General features: G+C 36.2%; 1 protein-coding gene across 1 annotated transcript; it reads left to right on the top strand.

Annotated features, from left to right (window-relative positions):
• Positions 1–12,921: 12,921 nt before the first annotated feature.
• On the top strand, positions 12,922–22,659 carry LOC138691628 (zinc finger protein 235-like). The gene is made up of 4 exons (XM_069813798.1): positions 12,922–13,224; positions 14,148–14,285; positions 16,545–16,627; positions 18,885–22,659. Exons 1-4 carry the CDS (start codon positions 13,111–13,113, stop codon positions 20,125–20,127), a joined length of 1,578 nt encoding a protein of 525 aa, XP_069669899.1. The 5' UTR covers positions 12,922–13,110; the 3' UTR covers positions 20,128–22,659.
• Positions 22,660–23,399: the final 740 nt, after the last annotated feature.

The following is a 23,399-nucleotide window of genomic DNA, read 5'->3' as shown; positions in this document are numbered from 1 at the left end:
TCTGCTAACTTTTAGTGTTTACTCCCAGAAGTATATAGGAAACATGTGGGGATGAATCAAGCACGACTGTTGAGAATTGGGCATTTCTTTGTGATGCTCCATCTTCAAAAATTAAAAGATATGATTAACTCTATAATTCTGCAAACCAGCTATCCGATCATAACTATACTAAGTTGTATGCACACAAAAACACAACCTATGCAACAGAAAAGCAAACTCCAAAAAGCGGCTGCCTATAAAAGATGATATCCGAAATTATGTAGTCATCTAAAACCGTGATAAAAATGTATGTAATTACGAATAATCTACTAAATCATAATTTAAAATTTTTTATTGTATAATATGTTGTTGTTGTTGTTGTTTTTTAATGTCAGGCGTTTGACAATAAAGTCATTTGCCCTCTTGCACTCCAATATTTTTCAAAGATGTTATCATGGTAAACCACTGAAGCACAGATTTTGTCTTGTTCCGAATCCACTTCTTGGTTTGAATTGCACAACGGGCAGTTAGGGGACTGATATATTCCAATTCTATGCAGGTGCTTGGCCAAACAATCATGGCCTGTTGCCAATCTAAATGCAGCTACAGACGATTTTCGTGGTAAATCGGGAATTAACTGTGGATTATGATGCAGAGAGTCCATTTCTTCCCTTGAGATTGTTTTATCAAATTTTGTTTCTTAAAGTCTAAGTATGTAGATTTAATAAATCTTTTCACAGAGTGATATGTAGATTTAGTAACAGGTCTGTAAGTAGCAGTGCTGCCCTTGTTTGCTAAAGCATCCGCATTCTCTTTTCCCAGGATTCCACAATGGGATGGTATCCGTTGGAATACAGTTCTTTTATTGAGAGAGCATTTTAGTTATTTCTGCTGTTTGAGATGAAGGTGTGTATTCAGAGACTATTGATAGAATAGCTGCTTTGGAATCTGACAATATAACTGCATTCTTAATTTTATTGATGTGGCATAGAAGATTCCTGAGGCTTTCGCTTATTGGAATGATTTCTTCATCAAAACTTGTTGTTCCATATCCAAGAGATCTATAAATTGAGAAAAGACAGCACGTAACACCCACACCGGCACCTTGTTCTCAGGAGATCAAGGATCCGTCGGTGTATAAATGAAGGCAGTTTTGTGTAGGGCACCTAATATTAATAATGTATAATGTCAACAATATCTAAGAAATAAAGTGCTGTGATCTATCCCGTGTCATTTTCGTAATCAGCTCCGCAAATAAACACAAAAAAAGTCTAAAAACCAGGACACCAACAGAAAGCATATTCGCCTGTATTAATATCTGATTCATGAATTATTATTATCCAACACTTTCTCTAAACAGGGTCTGTCTAGAAGATAAAGTGTAACCATTTACAATGCAAAATTTTGAATACTACAATTTACATGAATAATTCGTTCTGAATTATAAAACCAATGTTCAATGTCTTATCTGAGGTTATTTCTTAACAATGCAATCTAACCTTTCAATGAAAGTAAACAAACCTTGGTAATTATGTTACAGATGATAGCAAATGAAAGGGCTTGCAAAACTCAAAAGGCTGATTTGGTATGGATTTTCTTCCTGCAACCTTCAAGTCTGTTACCTCTATCTGCTGTAGTTGATATTTCTCTTGACAATACGGGATTGTTGGCTTATATATTAATGGTTTTTCCTTATGAACATCTTGTGTTTGGCTCTAGCATATATCCAAATGAACTGTATGGTTAATTATCAAACCTATCCGATGGTCTTGGAAAGCGATCTTATCTAGCCTACAATGCTGCTGGTGGTTTATAACCATGAAACTCTTCGAAAACAGTCAACCCAATATTACGCAGTGCTTGATCAATGACACTTCTTAGTTTGTGGTTTCTGGTATTGTGTAAAGCCTCGCCATATGGACAACACCCGAGTACGTGTGGGAGAGTTTATATCTTGGTGCCGCAGTAATGGCAGCAGCAGTTGTCCATGGTCCTTCCAGGTATGGCACGAAACTGCTGCGTTATCCAACGATTAGCAGAGGAATGTTCCGCAAAGAGTTCAACGCCCATTCCTTAGTGGGGTAGTTCACAGCATTTTCTTTTTTTGAAGTCAAGTTCCCGTAATCTTCATCTGACTTTCCGTACTTCAAGGAAACTTTCTTCGAGATTAAATAAGGTGTCGTCTGGTAGAAGGTGGAGTGTACTCAGGGCGTCTGTACTCTCTCGAGTAAGATCTCAGTTATTGTAGCCCTATTCGAATTGGCGTACTTCTGGAGAGTGCGTAGGGAATTGAAATGTTGTAGTACATATTCCCATCGAGATCGGAAGAGTCCGATACCTTACAACTTGTTTTCAATATAGATCAATTTATCTGGAAGGTCGGAAGGAAGTTGTAGAATTTCTTTAAGGATACTCCGGAGCATCTTATGTGAGTTCTAGGAATGTGAGGTGAATCCTTCAGGGTATATGTCCGTGAACGACCACAAATATTATCAGAAAATTCAGACTCTAAATTTCTAAAATTTTATAAGAAAATGAACTCACAGTTGGACAAAAATTACAAGGTACCACAACAAGACTTATTAGAACTAAAATATCTAATAAAAGTATAAAAAAAAATACTAATATTTTTCAAATCAGTTTTCTCAGAGTAATTTGAGGCTGAGAGGGATGAAGTTACAGGAGAATGTAGGAAGTTACACAACGCAGAAATGCACACATTGTTTTCTTCACCTGATGTAACTACGAACATTAAATCCAGACGTTAGAAATCGGCAGGCCATATAGGACGTACGGACGAATCCAGAAATACATATAGAGTGTTAGTTGGGAGACCGGAAGGAAAAAGACCTTTGGGGAGGCTGAGACATAGATGGTAGGAGAATATTAAAATGGATTTGAGGGAGGTGGGATATGGTGATAGAGACTGGATTAATCTTGCATGGGATAGCGACCGATGGCGGGCTTATGTTAGGCCGGCAATGAACCAGCGGGTTCCATAAAAGCTATTTGTAAGCAACTTTTATCAGAGTATAAAAAAATTCTGCAGTTACATCATTTTGTAACCATAACGTTTTTATGGTCTCTCTGACATCTTTAATATTTTTTCTGTATGTAATAAACACTTTTTCCTGAAAAGTAGACTGCTCTCAAACATGTAGAGTTGTTTATTTTAATACAGTTAATATTTTATTTGTCCTATATAAAATATATTAAAATTTACATAATGTTTTGTGACCTAATTTTTCTATTTTCAAAGAAATGGGCATTATTGTAGTCTACCTTTTACATAAATTCATGTTAAATCAGTGTACAATATTTCGGAATTGTATCTCTAATGGTTGTGGAGTTATGAAAATAATAATATCTGTGAAAATTGTCAAATTTTGGAAAATTTCATTTGAAGTAAAAAGTGTATTCTTAAAAATATAATTAGTAACTTTTTTGTACTTTTATCAGATATTTAAGTTTCAATAAGACTTGTTGTGGAACCTTGTAATTTTTGTCCAATTGTGAGTTCATTTCATTTTAAAATTTTAGAAATTTAGAGCCTTCATTCTCTGATAATATTTGTGGTCGTTCACGTACATATACCCTTAAAGGGGATCGTTTGGAAAATGTAAATGAGTGTTGAACAGATTGCGAAATTACGGACAGAAAATTGTTGGTTCAACTGGAGAAGGGAAGGGGAAGATAACGATTCCAATTTACATTTCGGATGTTTCATCGTAGTTTGTGGATCGAAAACAATTTCATATGCAAATTTCACCCGTAGATAACGGATTGTCTTTCCTGGTGAAAGTGCTTTAATATCTCCGTTGAATGTATCAATTTTCGTTCCTTGGAGCTTTACTTTCATAATCTTTATGCATGTAGACTAGCACATATTAATGTCCACTCTGATTTCTTGGAATCCCTGAATAGCTATTCTATTAGTTGCAGACGCCTTGTCCTTTCTATTGATAACTGTGTCATGTGTCTTTGATTATAGCGCAGACTGATTAGTTTTTATATTCATTTCAGCACTGTGGATCAAACTGAGTATAGTGTGTTACAAGAGGGCGCAAGATCAGGACTGTAGGGTGGGTGATCAAACAACTCCCAGCCAAATTCCGTCAAAACAGCTGCTGTGCGCCGAGCCGTATGTGGACAAGCATTGTCATGGAGGAGCACAATACCTACAGTAAGCATTCCACGCGTCCTCTTTTGAATGGCACGTCGCAATTTTCGCAGTGTTTCACAGTAAGTCAGCATTCACTGTTTCACCTCTTGGAAGGAAGTCAATGAGCAGAATGCCCTTCCTGTTCCAGAACACCTTGCACATCACTTTCCGTACCGACAGCGTCTGTTTGAATTTCGTCCTGACCAGAGAGCCACTAAGCCGCCAATGCATTGACTGCTGCTTAGTTTCCGGGGTGAAGTGCGAAATCCAAGTCTCATCGTCCGTGACGATCCTGTCGAGGAACTCGTCGCCGTCATCGTGATACCGTTGCAGAAATGTCAGTGCTGCTTCTAAACGTTGCATTTTGTGTTCGAGTGTCAGGTTTTTCGGCACCCACCTGGCACACACTTTTTTGAACAGCAGGTGCTTAGTGACAATCTCATGCAACAAGGATCGCGATATCTGCGGAAAATGGCTGCTCAGCTCCGTAATCGTGAAGCGACGGTTCTCCGTGATGCACTGCCGCACCAGCTCAACATGATCATCATTGATGAGGGACGGTCGCCCACTACGCTCTTCATCATGGACACTTTGACTACCTTCGGAAAACTGCCTACACCAGCGACGCATCATCTGCTTACTCATGATGTTCGGCCCATAGATCTGACAGAGCTGCCGATGAACTTCAATTGGCGCATTGCGGCGGCGAGAGAAGGAATAAAAGCTTCGATTTCGGACCACTGCTGCCACGCTACTGGCACCAGGCGGGACCTGTCCGGCTGGCATATGATTGAAACGTCATAGATCTGTTACCCATGCGCAATTGACACGGCTAATTACGTTTACTTTCAAGGGGAAAAATCGGGAAACTTACTTTCTGGATGCGCCTCGTACAATGAATATATCTAGATACATTATGCACTGAAATAAAACAAATTGGAGCGATGAAATAATAAATCCGTCATTAACTGTAAAATGTAGACACTAGAGTTCCTTTACAATGAGAGTTGAGACGTTGACCCAAACAACAATTATAGTATGTTATGATTTGTTCGCGCTGAAAATGGAAGAACACAACTCCTGTAAGAAGTAAAACCATATACCTATATTATATTGTATACAAATATTAAACGAATTTGATACATAATTTTATAAAGTATTATGTTATTTTATAATATAATTTATTATATGTAAAATATAACAAATTTATTATTACAACTAGTTTGTCACTGAGAAATAAGGAAAAGCTGTTAATTTGAAATTATTTGAAGCAAAGCAATAAGGTAGGCGATGATGTTTGGATCCTGTGTCTCAACTCTATTCTAAATTATTATCATATACTCGATTAACCTTCCTATTATGTTTGAAACTTTGTCACACATGTGAATGGGTCAGTTTGACCCAGGATTTGAAAAATGGATCTAATAGTAAAACATTTTATTTTATTTAAGCCTTGGTTCAAAAAAAGCAAATAATGTCTTATTTTCCAATGTGTGAACACGAAATAATGACCAATTTAGTCTTTGCAAATGTTGTAATAGGCCTAAAATATTTCCATGATCTTGGCAGAGGAATGCTTTACACCTATTATATTTTTGACAGTCTTTTGGTCTTTTTTCCTGGTCTACATTCCTTTTTGTTGCACTTTCTCCTGAACTCGTTCCTGGAACATTTTCCAAACTTAGTTTTATCTTCTGAGGCAGGCTTCTTCTCATCCTTTTCTTCTCGCATTGCTTGTGTTAATTTTAGTCCAATTCCTTCAGGAACAATCTCCATCTGTACAATTTATTGGGATTGTACTTGCATGAACATATAATTCATAAGAATTTATTCTTGCAATATCGAGTACATTATAAAATACACAATCAGACCATCTTTTGGTACACCTTTTGCAAGAGTAGGTACAGGCACGTTTATCTGTGGTGTCAATTCCTTCCTTCGTTTTGTTGTAATGTAATATGATTTCAGGCTTTCTGTGCTCTTCTGAAGATAGAATGCAGTAGCAATAATCTGTGCACAGCAAAATCACTGGTTTATTCTTCTAAGACACATACGACACGATAGTTACATCGGACTGAAATCCGAAAATGCTTGGACACCCTGGTCTCGTGCATTTCAGCTGCATATCTTATGGTTGTTTTTTCTCAGAGTTCTGACTAACGTTAGATTCCTCTTGAGAAGTTCCTCGGCCAAAATATAATAATCTGTGGTGCTACAGCCCACGAAGGGCCAAGACCGACCAGAGGGCTGCTGGCCTCATGGCCACATGCCGAAGCAGAGGTGGACGATCATCCAACCAGAATGGAGGTATCGTGTGGTTAGCTGATGAGCACCCACAGCCGTTATAGCTGGTTTGCATAACCGGATTTTGCTACCTATCATAGCTCCCCAAGTGCATCACGATGCTGGGTGGGCACCGGTCCCATACACTGGCCGAAATTTCATGAGAAAATTTCTTCCCCCATGAGGACTTGAACCAGCGCGCATTCCGTAACGCGAATCCTAGGCAGGATGCATTAGACCACGACGCCACAGAGTGGGACCGGCCAAAATATAGCTGGTGAAAAAATTGTCCGTGGTGATGTTTCGATCAATCTTTTCAATGCTACCAACATTTCTGTCTTGGTTTGTTTCTCGTGGTCCGCTTTCTGGCTTCGCTTTGCACACTTCTGCTGCACAAACATATTATGCTGTTTTTACATCACAATTTTGTACCATACTTCCCTCTGGATTTTGAAAGTGTGTACTGGCGGAAGGGACATTTGTCTCGAAATGGCACCAACTTCTCATATACTGTGACATCTTAGTAGGGTAAGAACATTTTTGGCATTTGTTCCACAAATATTTAGAACAAAAGATATAATAGCAGCCAATTTATCATGACGTCATCTAACTGGTCGGACTGATTTGTTGTCATACCTGAGAAACCCTTCTAGTAATATGGAAAAATTGAAGTGATAATGTTGCACAGAAAAAAAGGTCTACCATACATACTGTCCCACAGTTCTTGAAGTGATTATCCAGCAGATCTGTACACACCGGCTAATATTAGTGTGTGTGAATGTGTGAGTGTGAGAGTGAGTGTGTGAGTGAGAGAGTGTGTGTGTGTGACTATGTGTGGGTGTGTGAGAGTGAGAGAGAGTATGTGTAGGTGTGTGAGAGTGTATCGGAACACAACAACATTACGTAACTCATAATTAAAATCAAAATCCGTGACTGGGTCTAAATGACCCAAACACAATAAATGTGTCAAAGTGAAAAATATGACGAAGTATTATATTTTTGTGGATAAAAGTAATAAGAAATATTCGTGATGATGTTTTTTAGGATTACTCAAAGCCCTGTCACATTATCGCTGTTTTTGTATGTTTTGTGTTAAATTTAGTAAATGCAATGGGTCATTTAGACCCATTCACAATAGGAAGGTTAAACTAAACTCTAGCGCTTGAAAGTGGAACTAACCGCCGGCGCACAGAGAAACAAAACACAGGAAAATTCGCTCAGTGTGCATTCTTTATAATCCCTATTCGCTGGGGATATGTTACTGGAACTAAATGACAGCTCTGAGCAGTAGTATGGGAGGAGTATAAATTCAAATAAGACGAGGACCATTGTCATAGGAAGAAAAATTTAGAATGTAAACTTACGAATTCTAAATGAGGCAGTAGAGCATGTGGACAGCCTCATTTACTTGGGGTGTACTGTAGGCAGCAACATGACTAGCCTCCAGGAATTCAAATTGAGTAAAGCAACTGTCAAGGAATCTTTTAATAGAAAAAAAAAGAGCATCTTTCGTGGAGCTCTGGAAAAAGAACTAAGGATGAGACTAGTGAAGTGCTTTGTATGCAGTTTGGCATTGTATTGGGCAGAAACATGGGAGAAGAGTCCATGATCACAAGCACAGAGGCGAGAAACGTCTCAAATGCGATGTTCAGCTTGGGTGAGTCTGTGAGTCCTGTAGACGTAAAAGCCATCAACTCTTGCGCACAGCCGAGAAACCTTCCAAATGTGACGGTCATCATTTGTGTTTCGCTAGTAGTTCTAGTTTAAGTGTTATGTTTTATTTAACGACGCTCGCAACTGCAGAGGTTATATCAGCGTCGCCGGATGTGCCGGAATTTTGTCCCGCTGGAGTTCTTTTACATGCCAGTAAATCTACTGACATGAGCCTGTCGCATTTAAGCACACTTAAATGCCATCGACCTGGCCCGGGATCGAACCCGCAACCTTGGGCATAGAAGGCCAGCGCTATACCAACTTGCCAACCAGGTCGACTCTAGGTTAAGTATTCATGTACTAAAATCTATTGGTAATGCGATGTTTGTGGAATGTGTTTTTCTGTCCTGTAAGATAAAACTGTCAAGTGCACAATAAACCGGGAAGGAAAACTACAACGGGAACGGAAATACTGATAAATACATTGAAATTTGAGCGTTTGCAATTAATGAGAAACTGAAAGGTGTTTAACTCTCTTGTCATAAATCTATTTTCTCGTCGTATATTCAATCCTCACCACCGGATCGATTCCCCTCTCATCCAGTGGGTTTCCCTTTGTGGCCTAACTCCAAGTTCGACATATATGTTGACATATATATTTATTCAGCTACCACTATACAAGGGGCGCACTCAATTGAGTGATTTTGTAGTACCAAAAATTAATCTTTATGTAGATTCTTCGCCCAACAGTGCATATTACTGTGGAATCCCGATCATCAACTGACTCAGTTGAGTGTGCTCCTTGTATATTGCCACTTGACTTAATTTAAATATCAACATATATGTCGAACTTGAAGTCATGCTACAAAGTGAAAAACACTAGTGTAGGGCGATTTAATGCGGTGTTGTGGATTGAGCTTCGGCGTAGCTCAGTGGTTAGAGCACTTGGTACTTTGAACCAGGGAACCGGGTTCGATCTTCGGCGCTGGAAAGAATTTTTGTTCTCTAATAACTATCGAGTCATAGAGTTTATCATACTCCCGTCTGGAACTCTAGTCATTGGTGAAATTTTTATCATCTGTGAAAATAATCCTGTGATAACAATTTTTGCCATACTTCTGCAGAAGACGTCCTGAATTCAAACAATTTTCATAATTTCGGATGGAACAGTTTCTCAGAATTAGTTTAATTGATCTGGCATGAATAATCTTTAAAAAATTTAAACGTTAGAGCAAAACTGTTTCATTCAAATCTTATGGTCTCTATTTAACTGTAACATACGTGATGAATATATATATATATATATATATATATATATATATATAGATTTATTAGTGGTAATTATATGAAGCGAATTTTATTACTGGTGGGAAAAATTCTGACCTTTATATCTTTGCAAATATAAACATATAAAAGTTCTGCTCTGCTTGTGAACATTTTGAAGGTTCTTCTGTTTCACCTTCAAAACTAGACCTTGTTGATTAAGAAGCAGTCATATTTAAAAAATTGCATTTATATATTGTGTAATGATTTATCATAAAAGCATTTCGTTACCATTAGCGGTGGGACATAACAAATTTTTGAAGCATTTCTGTTTGTTATTTATTTTATCACGAAATCAAGACGTAATTTTCAAATCTTACACTTTCAAATAAGTTCCACAAAGGTTGCAGAGTGAAAATTACATGCCACGAATGCTGAAAATAGGTACTTTAGGTATATTAATACCGAAACTATCAGCATTAGCAACAAAAAGTTTTATGAATATTACCGTTAATGTTGCTTAATCAACTGTCCGAAGACAGGTCTAAACCTCAAGCATTATAAAAAGACACCACTTATGAGGCAACTACGTCAGGAGACAATGGGGCAGGGTAGCCAGTTCCTTTCCCCCACTATTGTATACACTGCCGATTAGTTACATATTATTCTAATCAGTCTTCAGATGGATGCAATCAATTGTCCTTCCTCTGACACATATCGTCAAGTGAGATGTACTGCCTGATAATAGATGTACATAACAGCCAGAACCTCAATCAAAGGAAAATATAACAAGGACAGTCTATAATTAAACACTATTTAGACATTGAGAGAAATGTACATATTTTATATAATTATCGTGCATCCGGCCAAAGCATACCAACTTCACAAATATAATAACAAGCGTTAAAGAAAGTCTACTATATTCCAGCTAACATTGGCCTGTAATATGTATGATAGCTGAGCTCAAGAAACAGATTAACTATCTTAACATCTCCTTGAAAGCATGTGTCTCGTATTTTGTTCAGTAGTTTAGATTCTGATAGGATCTTTATTATTACTTTATAATGTTCCGTTGATATTTCCATATCTTCATTCCCACACACTAGGCCTATTTTCCAATTTTCTTTATATATTTCACAACCACCTGAGAATGTTAAAAAACATTTATTCCAATATTCATGTTCGAATGATACTTGCATATGCACACATTGTGTGGCATTTTAGCATTTAATTTAATATTGGGAGGAAGGGGCTTGAGTTTAAAAAATTTGTGGATTTTACGTTAATTTCAGGGTATTCCTGTATAAAAAATTTATCGTTTCCCCTGGTTGCTGGTAAGTGACATCATCTCATCCTAAATAGTAATAGGAAGAAGAGTAAAGAGCAATAGATTTGCTCATGCTATGACGTTACCAGAAGAGGAAAAGATACTATAGGATATGGATGAGAGAATCCACACCTGTAGAGTAACGGCACAGTCTAATACTTACAGTCACGCAACTCATACGTATAAAACATGCCAACATTTGACAGCTGGCGCGACAGTAGCCCTCTAGCGGCAGGCAAGTTAAAATTGTGCACACGACGTATGATAACACATCAGAAAACGGGTTTTGCGTAATTTGTTTTATATTTTTATGCTATACAGTAAGTGTATATGATTCTTATTAATTTTACTTTAGAATCCTAGAAGAATTTCACACGCAGTTAATCTACAAGTTTCAGAAGCTGGGGATAAACGTAATTCTTTCTGCTCCTTACAACTGAATCATGGCCCTGTTCATGTATCATAGTTTGAAATAATATAATTGTTCGTACGTGGATGGTTAATTCAATTCATTCCTAAATATATTTATGAATCATTAGAATTCTATATTTCCTGTGAGAAGAGTCAAAATTGTAGGGCATATCTCGTAGGGTACATCGCGTGGTGGACTCCTCTCCCTATTTCCTGAGAAATTAACTATTTTCCATACCGCAAATTGGGGTAAACTCGGCCGCTGAGGTAAACTTGAAAATAAAAAAGGGGAAGATTTAAACCTTAATATGACAGACATTGATTTATGAAGTTCATTACTTTTCATTTCTTAAGAACCGGTATTTCCTTTATTATTTTGAGTGACAAATAGTGCTGATATTACGATTTAAATGTTTATGGCAAGTTTACCGCATTTTACATTACATTTCCAGTTTTCACACATAAGCTTAATTTTAACTTATCCTACCTATATAATACGTAATTTGCATCCACTTACTGTTAATATGACGTAGGTGAGAACAAATAAATGAACACACAATTTTGTTGAAAAAATTGTGACTTCAATTAACTCAGAAAATGTAGGCCTAATTTTATTTTCAGAGCAGAAGTGGTGTAAGTCAAAATGGGTAATGACAGAGCCTTGTAATGAGGGTTGAAGTAAACATTCTGTAAAATACAGCGCAAAGTAGCAGTTAATATTGAATTTATTTAAACTATTAGTAGTCGGTGAATAGCACGAAGGATATATTAATTGCTACTTTGCGCTGTATTTTACATAATATTTACTTTAAACCTCATTACCTAATTTTGACTTACACCACTTCTGCTCTGAACGGCTCAAATAATCACTGGGAATGTAAAATCAACACCAATAACAATCATGCAAATTATTACAGAAAAGATTGCTTTTTATATTAAATTTAAAAAGGCTCTTTTATTTCTTGAGAACTTAATACGTCTGCCACATGAATCTACACCAACACATCAGAAATTTATCGACACAGTCTGGATTTCTTCGAGAAGTTAATATTTTGCAAAAGGATTATAATACGCCATGAATTCTTGAAAAAATTAACACCATAATCCCTACTTGAATGGGATATAACATTCAACTTTTGAAAAATATAAAGAAAAAAACACGAATACAAACATTATGGAATTACTTGCATTAAAAACTGTAGATACATTATTCAAAATCGGAATGGTTACACATTTACACATATGATTTCTGCAAAAAAATAATATACTGTAATAGGTATTTACTTTGTTTTTATTTAAACTCTCCTTCCTGACATACAAATAGGTAACTGATAACTAATAAATGTTTTATAGAACACAATATGTAGGCTACCTACAACGTGGATTATTGGTTATGACTGAGTTATGATTTTCTCTTGGTCTTTAGGGAATCTGAAGAACAACAAATTCGGAGATTTAAACTTGTTATTGCAATTTTCGTCATTGCACACATTGCCTTTATTCCGATGCATGATTAAAACGTTATTATAACATCTCGCATCCCTTTAAAGCACGTGCTGGCTGAACGAACCTATGACCAGTGCCTTGCCTGCCGCTTGGGCGCTAGTGTCGCGAATGTTGGCAGAAAAAGTGTTGAAGTTTCGTGACTGTATGTATTAGACTGTGGTAACGGTCAGAAATGACCACGGACTCATTTCACCGGGATTATCACCTTCATATCATTCAGACCCTAAATAACCTAGATGTTGGTACAGCGTTGTAAAATAACCCTATCGGTAAGGAAAAAAAGGGACTGATTCTTGGACCTTAAATATTTATAAAGAGGAATAAAACATGAATTTACAGCCATTCAGAACCTCGATAGTCTGTCTGAACACGTCCGTCTGAAAAAACTTCGTTAAGTATCTAGTCATCCCTGATCACCTTGTATCGTAACGATCAACGAGTATCAATATTATAACTCGTTGGTTACGATGAATTAGGGTAGAACGTGCAACAATTAAACGACTGTTATACGTAGGCCTACGCAAAGATGTCTTATTACTCTGAAGAATATGTGGACCAGGGACATGCTCTTACAAATGAGGTGAAAATTGATGAAGATCCGATGCCAATTTCGTTCCCCATGGTGAAACGTGAACCAGAGGTGAGTGGAACGCAAGGAATGCACTCTGTGTTCTTCCAGTGCTTCTTTTGTATTTTTGATTATCACAGACACTATCTCTTTATAATATTACTCCCAGTGCTTGTTAGTGTGTGATAATAGAGATAGAAGAAATTTGATGACAATATATTTTTTATTTGTCATGTTGTAGCAAAGCCTAATGTTGAACTGTTATCTGGTTTTATATTTCAAATTTAAAAACGAAGTTACAGGTTATACCTTATTCTTAATCGTTGCTAAGCTACACATTCCCGCAATGTAGATTTTTGATATTATCCTTAAGGACACAAATTCATTTTTTTCTCTTTGTTTGTCTAAGTCTCAAAATCATTTTTCGGTTTCAATTGATAAGCCAAGCATAGAAAAGGGGGTTAGGGATGTTAGAATCAGTAAGGTAGCGATGTTTGGGAATATTTTCTTTTGTGCAGTAGTTCAATGAAACAAAAGCAAGCAGTGGTGGTTTTTCAATAGCTTCTCTTCATACACAAGGGATTTGTAGCTTTCGAGTATAGTCAAACAAAACCAATCCAGTGTCTTATTGTTTTTTACGCTACTACGCAAATACTGTTGTTAATCTAAACAATGTTGAAACTGCTACAATATCATGCACAGTAGTAGCCTATATTATATGCAGTAATGCCCAAAATATTAAAAAACTTATGCACAGTTAACTTTGCGTATTCATCGTCACAGACGTTAGTGACATATATAATATGTTTTTGCATCAAAATATGCATGCGCATATAAATCCTGGGCTTATTCATCATAATGTAAAACACAAGCTGTGAGTTATAATTTATTATTCTGTGCCATACCGTCACATAGAGAACAACTTGCAAAGTTAAAAGTCATCTTCTAACACCCTGTAATCAATTGCTCTTTTAAGACATCTGTTTGTACTGCAGGAACGAAATTTCTTGGATCATCACGTGACTGGCATAAAAGAGGAATATGAGGGCCAGAGCTCTGATCTCTTATCAGAGATAAAATGTGAGGAAGATCCCGTGCCAATTTCGTTCCCTGTGGTTAAACTCGAACAAGAGGTGAGTGCAGCACAAGGAATGCACTGAGTTCTACTTCCGGTGTTTATCTTTATTTTGATTGTTACAGATACTACCTCTTTAGAACAGTATTTGCAGTGCATTTTACTTTATGATAGAGACACAAAAACACTTATCATTATTTAGTGTTACAAGATATGTCATGTTGTAGGGAACTAATTCTGGAGTGTTATCTCGTTTTATTTTAGATATGAAAACGGAATTGCTTGTATGCATATTCTTAATCGTTTCCAAGCTACACATTCCCCCCAGTGCATTTGAGGACAATGCTTTTTGTCTTATCTGTGTCTTTGTGTAAAATTCTTAATACATTTTAGCGTTTACAAATATAAGATTTTGTTTTAGATGTATGTACATACATTATCTCGTGATTTCATTTTTTTTCGCCTTTTGTTTATAAGTATTTACGTATTTGCAGTGTATCTTATGTAGAATATTATCTCACGCATAGAGAGAAGATATTTTGTAAATTTTTTTACGACTTATAATTGATTTTGAGTGGATTGCAGAATAGGTTCTAAATTTTGCAAAATGTTCTGATATATACATGCAAATACAGCATACATGATACTGTTGTATATTTTATTTACTCTTAATCTGTCAGTGAACTGCATTTAATTTTAGTACAGGTAGAGAAACGTAAAATTAGAAACTTTATTTTGCCATTTTTAAATTACTAGAACTAAACATTGTATTTGAATTTCCTTTACTTGTTATGACTATACTACAACTTAGTTGAAATTCTCGGGAAATTTATGAAGTTCACAAAATTGTTCAACGAATTTTCTGACCAATATTTTTCTCTACGATATAATATTCAGTACTGTCATAGCAAAGGGATCTTTGTGTATTGGAGCTTTTGTATAATTGTATACTTAATGATTTTTCCTGGCAGAATTTATGGACTAAATTGGAAGAAAATCTAATGAGCATAGTAGTACTATAGAAAGCTAACTCAACCGAATCATTATATACATGGTAATGTAAAAATTCGAGGTCATACAATGACTTGGTATTAGACATTTTCAGAAAAATGGGGATTGTACCAATTTCGTTCAAAAGTGTGGAGTTACAATTAACATGTCTGACCGTGAGCCTAGCAAATCGGTGTCCAGATACAGGTTGGGATAAGTTACTTGTTTGAAGTTTTTTCATGTATTACCCCTTAACCCAATGAGAGAAAATGCTGGTTAACTTTCGGCACTGAACCGTAGACACATTTCACTGACATTATCACCTTCACTTCTCTGAGACGCTGGATAACCATTGCAGTTGTTAAATTGTTGTAAACCACTTACAAAATCCACCAAATTCGTGACTAGAAATTATTGACTTATTCGTTCATAGAGAATTTATTCTATTATAAGTATCTGAATAGTTCTCTATAACAGCCATTTTCCACCAGCGTGACTGTGCATACTCAAGTGATCCATTGGTGTGCGACAGAATCTCAAACATGGCACAAGTCAACATTCGGTGAACAAAGTGTGGGTGTGCAAGGAACAGAGAAGAGAATGCCAGATGCGCATCTGGGTTAGCCAGATTAGTGAAATACCAACCATAAAATCTACCGTATTTCACTTGTTTTTATAAACAGAAATGTTTCCTGGATTAGATATCTTATCAAAACATGTAATAATATTGTATCATTTCGTATCTTCTAAATATAAAATTAAGAAAACATTCATAATACTGTATGTTTGACACTCATATTGCAGCGGAATAATTTTCTCTCATTAAATTTCGAATTTCTATCATAAATTAAAAAAAAAAAAACAAATAAAAAAAAGTTGTGTTGGATCAGTTTGTGAATAATATGTATTTTGATTCTGTTCTCAACATCTTTTGCTCCTTTTCACCATTCCTCCGTATGTTGACTAAAAATAAGTCATAAAAAATTTAAAATATTTTATTTTATATGTTAATGCATATACATTTATCTCATTTATTTGTATTTCCCTTCCCCTTCTGTTAGAGAAAACAGCTTTAGATTATATGACTGCGCTACAGGATTTTAAATTACACATTTTTATACCACATCTTGAAAAATTTTCAAAATCGCAGATCGACAAGGAAAAGAATTCCCCCCCCCCCCCCGAAAAATTTCCCCAAGAATTGTCCTCCATTTGCTAAAATTCTACTAGGCCTAATACAATTTAAATGCAGATCTGTGGCATCTAAATTCGATGCGCTTTTGTTAATGTACATTGTGCTATTTATTTTTTATTTGCTCTGTATTAGGAAGAGCAGACTGACTCGGACGCAGTGAATGAGTACCCAAGAGTGGAAGTAACAGCAGAGGACAACGAAGTTTTGACGGAAAGGTGAGTGTGGTGTGGGAGTCTTCACGTAGAGTTCATTGTGTTTGAAGTGTCTGTTAGCTTGACTGACCAGAAGCAGCTTCAGAAGAACTGTCTGTCTGAATCATCCAGCAATAATCAGTCATCACATTCTCACTGCACTTCCCTTGGTATCTGATTGCCATAATGTACTGTTAAAACCTTTCTTCATGTTCTTGAATAAAAATGCGTAGATTTTCAGGAAAGTAATATAGATGGACATGCAAGTAGTGGACCTTTACACTCATATTCCAGCCCAGGGTATTGAAGCCCTCCAACTTAATATCTACAGCTTGTTTATAATTGAAGTTGTTATATTTCCTTAGAAAATTATGTACTACGGTACTACATTGAGTCCATTCCAAGCATTCTTCTGCAGATCGTTAATCACAGTTGCAAAGTAACTTTGTAACATTATTTTGCCTGTTTTATTTAATTATTTATTTATTTATCCATTTACTCATTGATTTATTTATTATTTATTAAGCCATCAACATTACTGAAAAATTGGCATATTTCTGATATGATTTTAATATTTTATGACTGTTTGCTTACAGATTAAGAGTATCTCATGCTATATTAAATAGCAAATTCTTCTAGGCAAAAATATAATTTATTTTACTTGAATTGTATAGTGTGACGAAACATTGGAACAATGAACTATATACTGGCACGTGAATACATATCTACCCGACCCTACTAATCTATACTGAACTATAATTTGTTGGTGTAAGTGTGGCTTCAGTAGTTATTACTTCTTTGAACAAATGGCGAAGGTAATAGTCGGTGCTGTAAATCGTTCTGGACAAATTATACCCGCATTATAGAAATCAATATTTCATCCCCCTCTGCTGATTGCAAAACTACACTAGGTTTAGCGTGAAACCGCAGATATTGTCAATTATGATAATAATTGATGCTTGACATACGTCATCATTTTCCCTGACACTTTATAAGCGCCCCAATAATGGTGAAACCTCTTGAGACTGAAGGATAGTGTTTCAAAATTTGTTTGTTTTTTGCGTATCTTTGCTTCTGACTTATACTGTGAGTGAAATATTCGCTTACATGATCATAAAGTCGTAGCTCAGATGTCTTTGAAAGTCAGTGTACAATCTGAACAACAAGGAAAGCTAGTTACTTCCTAAGCTTTTACTTGATTGCTTGTTTGTTGCAATTGCAATGTTGAAACAAGTTTTCTTATATCACAAGGGTACATTTTTCTCACTTGAATGACCACCTGCGGACGCTTCATATTTAACGATTATTTTTGGATATAACATTCTCTAGATCAGGTAATATTACGTTAGCAGGTGGAATCCATAAAACTGAACATAAATAAATTATTATCTGTCAATCGAAGTTTCTTATGTTTCGAGGAAGAAAAAATTGCTTACAGCTATACATACTGCCGATCAATTGGGATTCGAACCCGGGCCACCCTGTTTCGCTGCCAGGCGCGCAACCTTTTATTTTTTTATAAATAACTTGAAATGACAACATCCGCGTATGAGGTGAGAGCTACTTGTCAGGGATAATGCATGCACTAGGAGAGTATTCAAGTCTTAAATTTGCTACAGACATTTCAAATATTTCTCTCAATTGAATCAATTAATGCATTCATATCGTTGAGTACGAGAATATCATTTAAACGGAAAAATAATTATTTAGTATGCTTACAATTTTGTACAGTTGTAAATTACATTGGTAGAGAGCTCTGAAAGCATTGTTTCTAGTTTAACTTACGCAAAACAACAAATAGCAAATTAGAGATAATACCAATTCAAATTTTCTCATTATGACGCTTGCAACGAAATGTAATCAGTAATGTTCCACTGCAAATTTTCCTAATTTTAAATTGATAAAATTAAAAACTATGAAGATTATATATCACAATAGTAAGAGCTACAAAAAGATATTGGGCATTTGCAATCCCTAATTTCGAAATAATCGCATAATTTAGCCCACTCAAAGACGGGGGACTTTGAACAGAGAGGTTTATTAAAAACAAACCCGACAAGTGTTTACTGACGCTGTGTAATCCTTATTAAATTTATTGCACAGGTAAAATCCAAATAGTTGAGATATTTTGATACTTCTTCTGTTACTCATAAATTAATTACAAGCTTGTATCTTTAATCGTATTGCTCCTTCTCATGAAATAGGTTGTTTTTTTAATATTCTATAATTGAATGTATATTTACTGCGACTATTTCATAGACTGATAGTACATTTACTTCAGGATTGCAGCTACGATTGAGAGGACTGTTACATCGGAATTGGACAGTTTTTCTCTTGAAGAGAACGAGACTGTATGCGAGATTCCCAAGTATTCAGATTCCACAGGAAAAGCTATGCGGACTCGTGTAGGTGAGAAGCAATTGGAATTAGAATCATCTAAAAAATGTTTCTCGTCTCCGGAAAAACTGAACGACCATTTATCGACGGACATAGGCAAGAAACCTTTGAAATGCGATGTTTGTGGAAAGTGTTTTTCGCAGTCTGGTCATCTAAGAAACCACGAACGCCTTCACAAAGGCAGGAAACCTTTCAAATGCGATGTCTGTGGCAGGTGTTTTTCGCAGTCTGGTAATCTAAGACGCCATGGACGCCTTCACACAGAGGAGAAACCTTTCAAATGCGAAGCTTGTGGAAAGTGTTTTGTGCAGGCCGATCATCTAAGAAACCATGAACGCCATCACACAGGCGAGAAACCTTTCAAATGCGATGTATGTGGCAGGTGTTTTTCGCAGTCTGGTCATCTGAGGAGCCACGAACGCCTTCACACAGGCGAGAAACCTTTCAAATGCGATATCTGTGGCAGGTGTTTCGCGCGACCGGGTGACTTAAAGAGCCACGTGCGCCTTCACACGGGGGAGAAACCTTTCAAATGCGAAATTTGTTCCAAGTGTTTTTCGCAGTCTTGTAAATTAAGAAGCCATGAACGCCTTCACGCAGGCGGGAAACCTTTCGAATGCGATGTTTGTGGAAAGTGTTTTTTGCAGTCCGACGGTCTAAGAAACCATGAACGCCTTCACACAGGCGAGAAACCTTACAAATGCGATATCTGTGGCAGGTGTTTTTCGCAGTCTAGTCATCTAAGAACCCATGAACGCCTTCACACAGGCGAGAAATTTTTCAAATGTGATGTCTGTTGCAGGGGTTTCTCGCGACCGGGTGACTTAAAAAGCCATGAACGTCGGCACACAGGCGAGAAACCTTTCAAATGTGATGTTTGTTGTAAGTGTTTCTCGTGCTCCGGCAACTTGAAAGTGCATTTACGCATACACGCAGGCGATAAACCTTTCAAATGCGATGTTTGTGGTAAGTGCTTCTCGCGCTTCCATCACTTGAAAGCGCATGTGCGCGTGCACACAGGCGAGAAACCTTTCAAATGTGATATATGTGGCATATGTCTCTCAGATTCGACTATCCTAAAAAACCATGAACGCCGGCACACGGGCGAGAAATCTTTCAAATGTTAAATTCGTAGTTTGTGTGTTTCAGATTCCATTGTCCTAAGAAACCATGAACGGCAGCACACAAGCGGGAAATCTTTCAAATATTACATTCGTGGTTGGTGTTTTTCAGATTCGACTATCCTAAGAAACCATGAAGGGCAGCATACAGGCGAGAAACCTTTCAAATGTATCTTCGTCAATTGTGTTTCGGTAGTAGGAGTAGTTTAATTATGTGCTCAAGTCTGTTTGTAATAAGCTTTTGTAATACGATTTTTGTAGTAAATGTTTCTTCGCTCAGATAGCCTAACAAGCAATGAACACCATTAAGTGAGGTGCCTTTGTTGTCTGATCTCTGAAACCTGTTTCTTCTGGAAGGCTATTTTAAATATGGTTTCGATTACACCGACGAAATGACTTGGTAATGCGGTGTTTGTGGAATGTGTTTGTCTCTGTCCTGAAAATTAAACTGTTGGGCTTGGTTCACAATTAACCGGGAACGACAACTAAAACGAGAACTGATATACTGATAAAATATATATAATGAAAGGTGAGCATTCGTAATTAACTAGAAACTTGCATGACACTTGAAGTTTACTTCACTCTCTCTTATCATCATAAATCTGTTTTCTCGTATATTTTGTAGCAAGAATGTTTCTTCATCATCCATTGTGTCTAACTAACTCAGAAATTCAATAGAATCACTTTCAAAATTATGCTACGTGTGTCTGACCAGATTACCATCAGGATTCAAATCTTAAAGAATTCTGTGTGTTAGATTTTGTAGTGGGTTAACCTGTATGTGAAGAAATGTTTTCAGAACATATGAGGATTTACTGCGGGAGGAAGAAGAATCAACCACAACAGATTTGTTGATGATATGGCGTTGTTAGCAGCAGAGGAGACTACTGGATCTCAATGACAGCTGTGAACACTAGTATGGGATAAGCATAAATTCAAATAAGACGAGGACCATTGTCAGAGTAATTCCAAATGAGGCAATAGAACAATTGGTCGTCTTCAAATACTTGGGGTGTACTATAAGCAGTAACATCAGCTGTTGCTAGGAAATGAAATTGAGGATAGGAATGATCAACGAACCTTTTAGTTCGAAAAAAGATCATCTTTTTTGGACCTCTAGAAAGAGAAGTGAGTAAGAGACTAATGAAGTGCTTTGGATGGAGTGTGTGATTGTTTGGAGCAGAAACATGGACATTACTACGAAGTGAAGAGAAGCGAATACGAGCGTTAAAAATATGTCTGGAGGAAAATGGATCGGGTTAAAGGGACACACGGAATAAGAAATAAGCTGTGTTGGAAAGAGTGAGTGAAGAAAGAATGATACTGAAATTGAAGAGGTAAAGGAATTGGTTGGGTCACTGGCTGAGAAGAAACTGCCTAGTGATGGATATACTGGAAGGAATCGTGAATCGGAGATGAGTTGGGGGCAGAAGAAGACATCAGACGATAAACTACATTAACAATATTGATCTATGTGGAGAAAAAAGAGGAAGGGTGTAAATGCCTTTCAGTTGTGATAATTTTGGAATGTGTTTCATGTGTAAAGATAAGCTCAAAAGACTATCTGGTTACACGTGGATCGGCTTTAATATGATGTGCAAATCTTTTATGTAAAATTGGAAGATTTAATACACAAATACAATGAGAATTATTCTTCTACGTACAGCATCATTGCTGTTGCTGTTTGGGAAGGAGCAACATCTTCAACAGGAATTATGTTTGCTGTGAGTAATTGAGTATTTTTATTTATAATATTATATAATATTAGTTGTCGCGTGTATACCTGTCTACTAAGCAATTTGTTCTCAGACATTGTTTAGTCTTCTGCCTGAAATATATTGAAAAGTTCATTACGTCACTTTTTCTTGCCATACAATTGGAGGAAAAAATGTTTCCATGAAATACAATTTTATGCATTAAAACATTAAGAGTACATCTTCACTGTTCCTACCAAATTTTGTATTAGGTTATATTTCCATTGTTTTTCTCATAGAATTGTTACTTAGTGTTACAATAAATTCTTTTACATACTTGGTATGGATAAAAAGAATGCAGTTGATTATTTTCAATTTGTTGTAATAATCAATAAACACGTCATACACATACAATACATCTGTCGTTTATCCAAATTCCCCATTTTATTTACGAACACAGTTGAAAATGTTCAGCTTGTCAGCTATTGCAGTACAGATGTTTTCAATTAGAAATTCTATCAATACGCTGTCCAAGCATCGCTTCACTCTTTACTTGACGTGAGCTATAATAAAATATCATTAGGCACTACTTACATATCTGCTATAAATTGCCTCCTTATTAAAGTTCGTCCATGACTGAATGTAAGATGAACTTAAACCAAATATAAGTCACTTCTTAGATTTTATAATATTATACATTAGGAATACGTAGCACTTATATTGCCTTCTCGTGTTAATTAACTACTCAACAAGGGAAATCTAGTTAATTAACACGTGAAAATAATCTAGGTATATACTCAAGATATATTATAAATTGTTAGAAAGCACACTAATTAGTGATCAATTTGGCATATTAACTGTAATAAAGATAATAGGAAACTAATGAATTCAGTTCTACTATATACCGGTAATAATAATGTTATATGTTCATACATTTGGAAGTATTTGATGTTAATTTATTGTGCGTAAACATAATTTTAAAAGGTTTGTTCACGATCGAATTCGTAGAATAATGGCTGTGATATTGGTTCATTAAACGAAAGGTTCTAGGATCGAATCCCTGCATATTTAAACATAATTTAGATATCCTATTTAATATAAAGTAATCTGTAGAATAAAGTAAGTAGATGAAAAAGTGAGAAATAGAGCAAGGTATGTATGGAAGAAGGGGCAGTGAAATGGTGTACGGTGAGAGAAAGTTGCGGTAGCACTCGATTAAATTCATATTTTGAAGTACTGTCATCGCAGATGACGTCGTATAGGTATCGCGTCATCGATCTTCTATCGGTAGGCTTGCCAAATTTAGGGACCCAAACGTTGCTAACAATTTTATTGAAGTAATTATTTCCACCTATAAGTAGAAAAATAGAAATATAAAATTTACAAAAATCACAAGACAATTTGACAAGCAATATAAATTCTTGATATGTTAACTCGTTGGAAACTAGAAATCCATTATATTGATGTAATTACTTAGCTTTTTGAGGAACCCGCAGGTTCATTGCCCCTCACATAAGCCAGGCTTCGATCCCTATGCTGTGCAAGATTAATCGAATCTATCATCATATACCGCCTCCCTCAAAT

This window comes from Periplaneta americana, chromosome 16, assembly GCF_040183065.1.
Source record: "Periplaneta americana isolate PAMFEO1 chromosome 16, P.americana_PAMFEO1_priV1, whole genome shotgun sequence".
Taxonomy (NCBI): domain Eukaryota; kingdom Metazoa; phylum Arthropoda; class Insecta; order Blattodea; family Blattidae; genus Periplaneta; species Periplaneta americana.
This window is presented reverse-complemented; position numbering and strand designations above follow the sequence as displayed.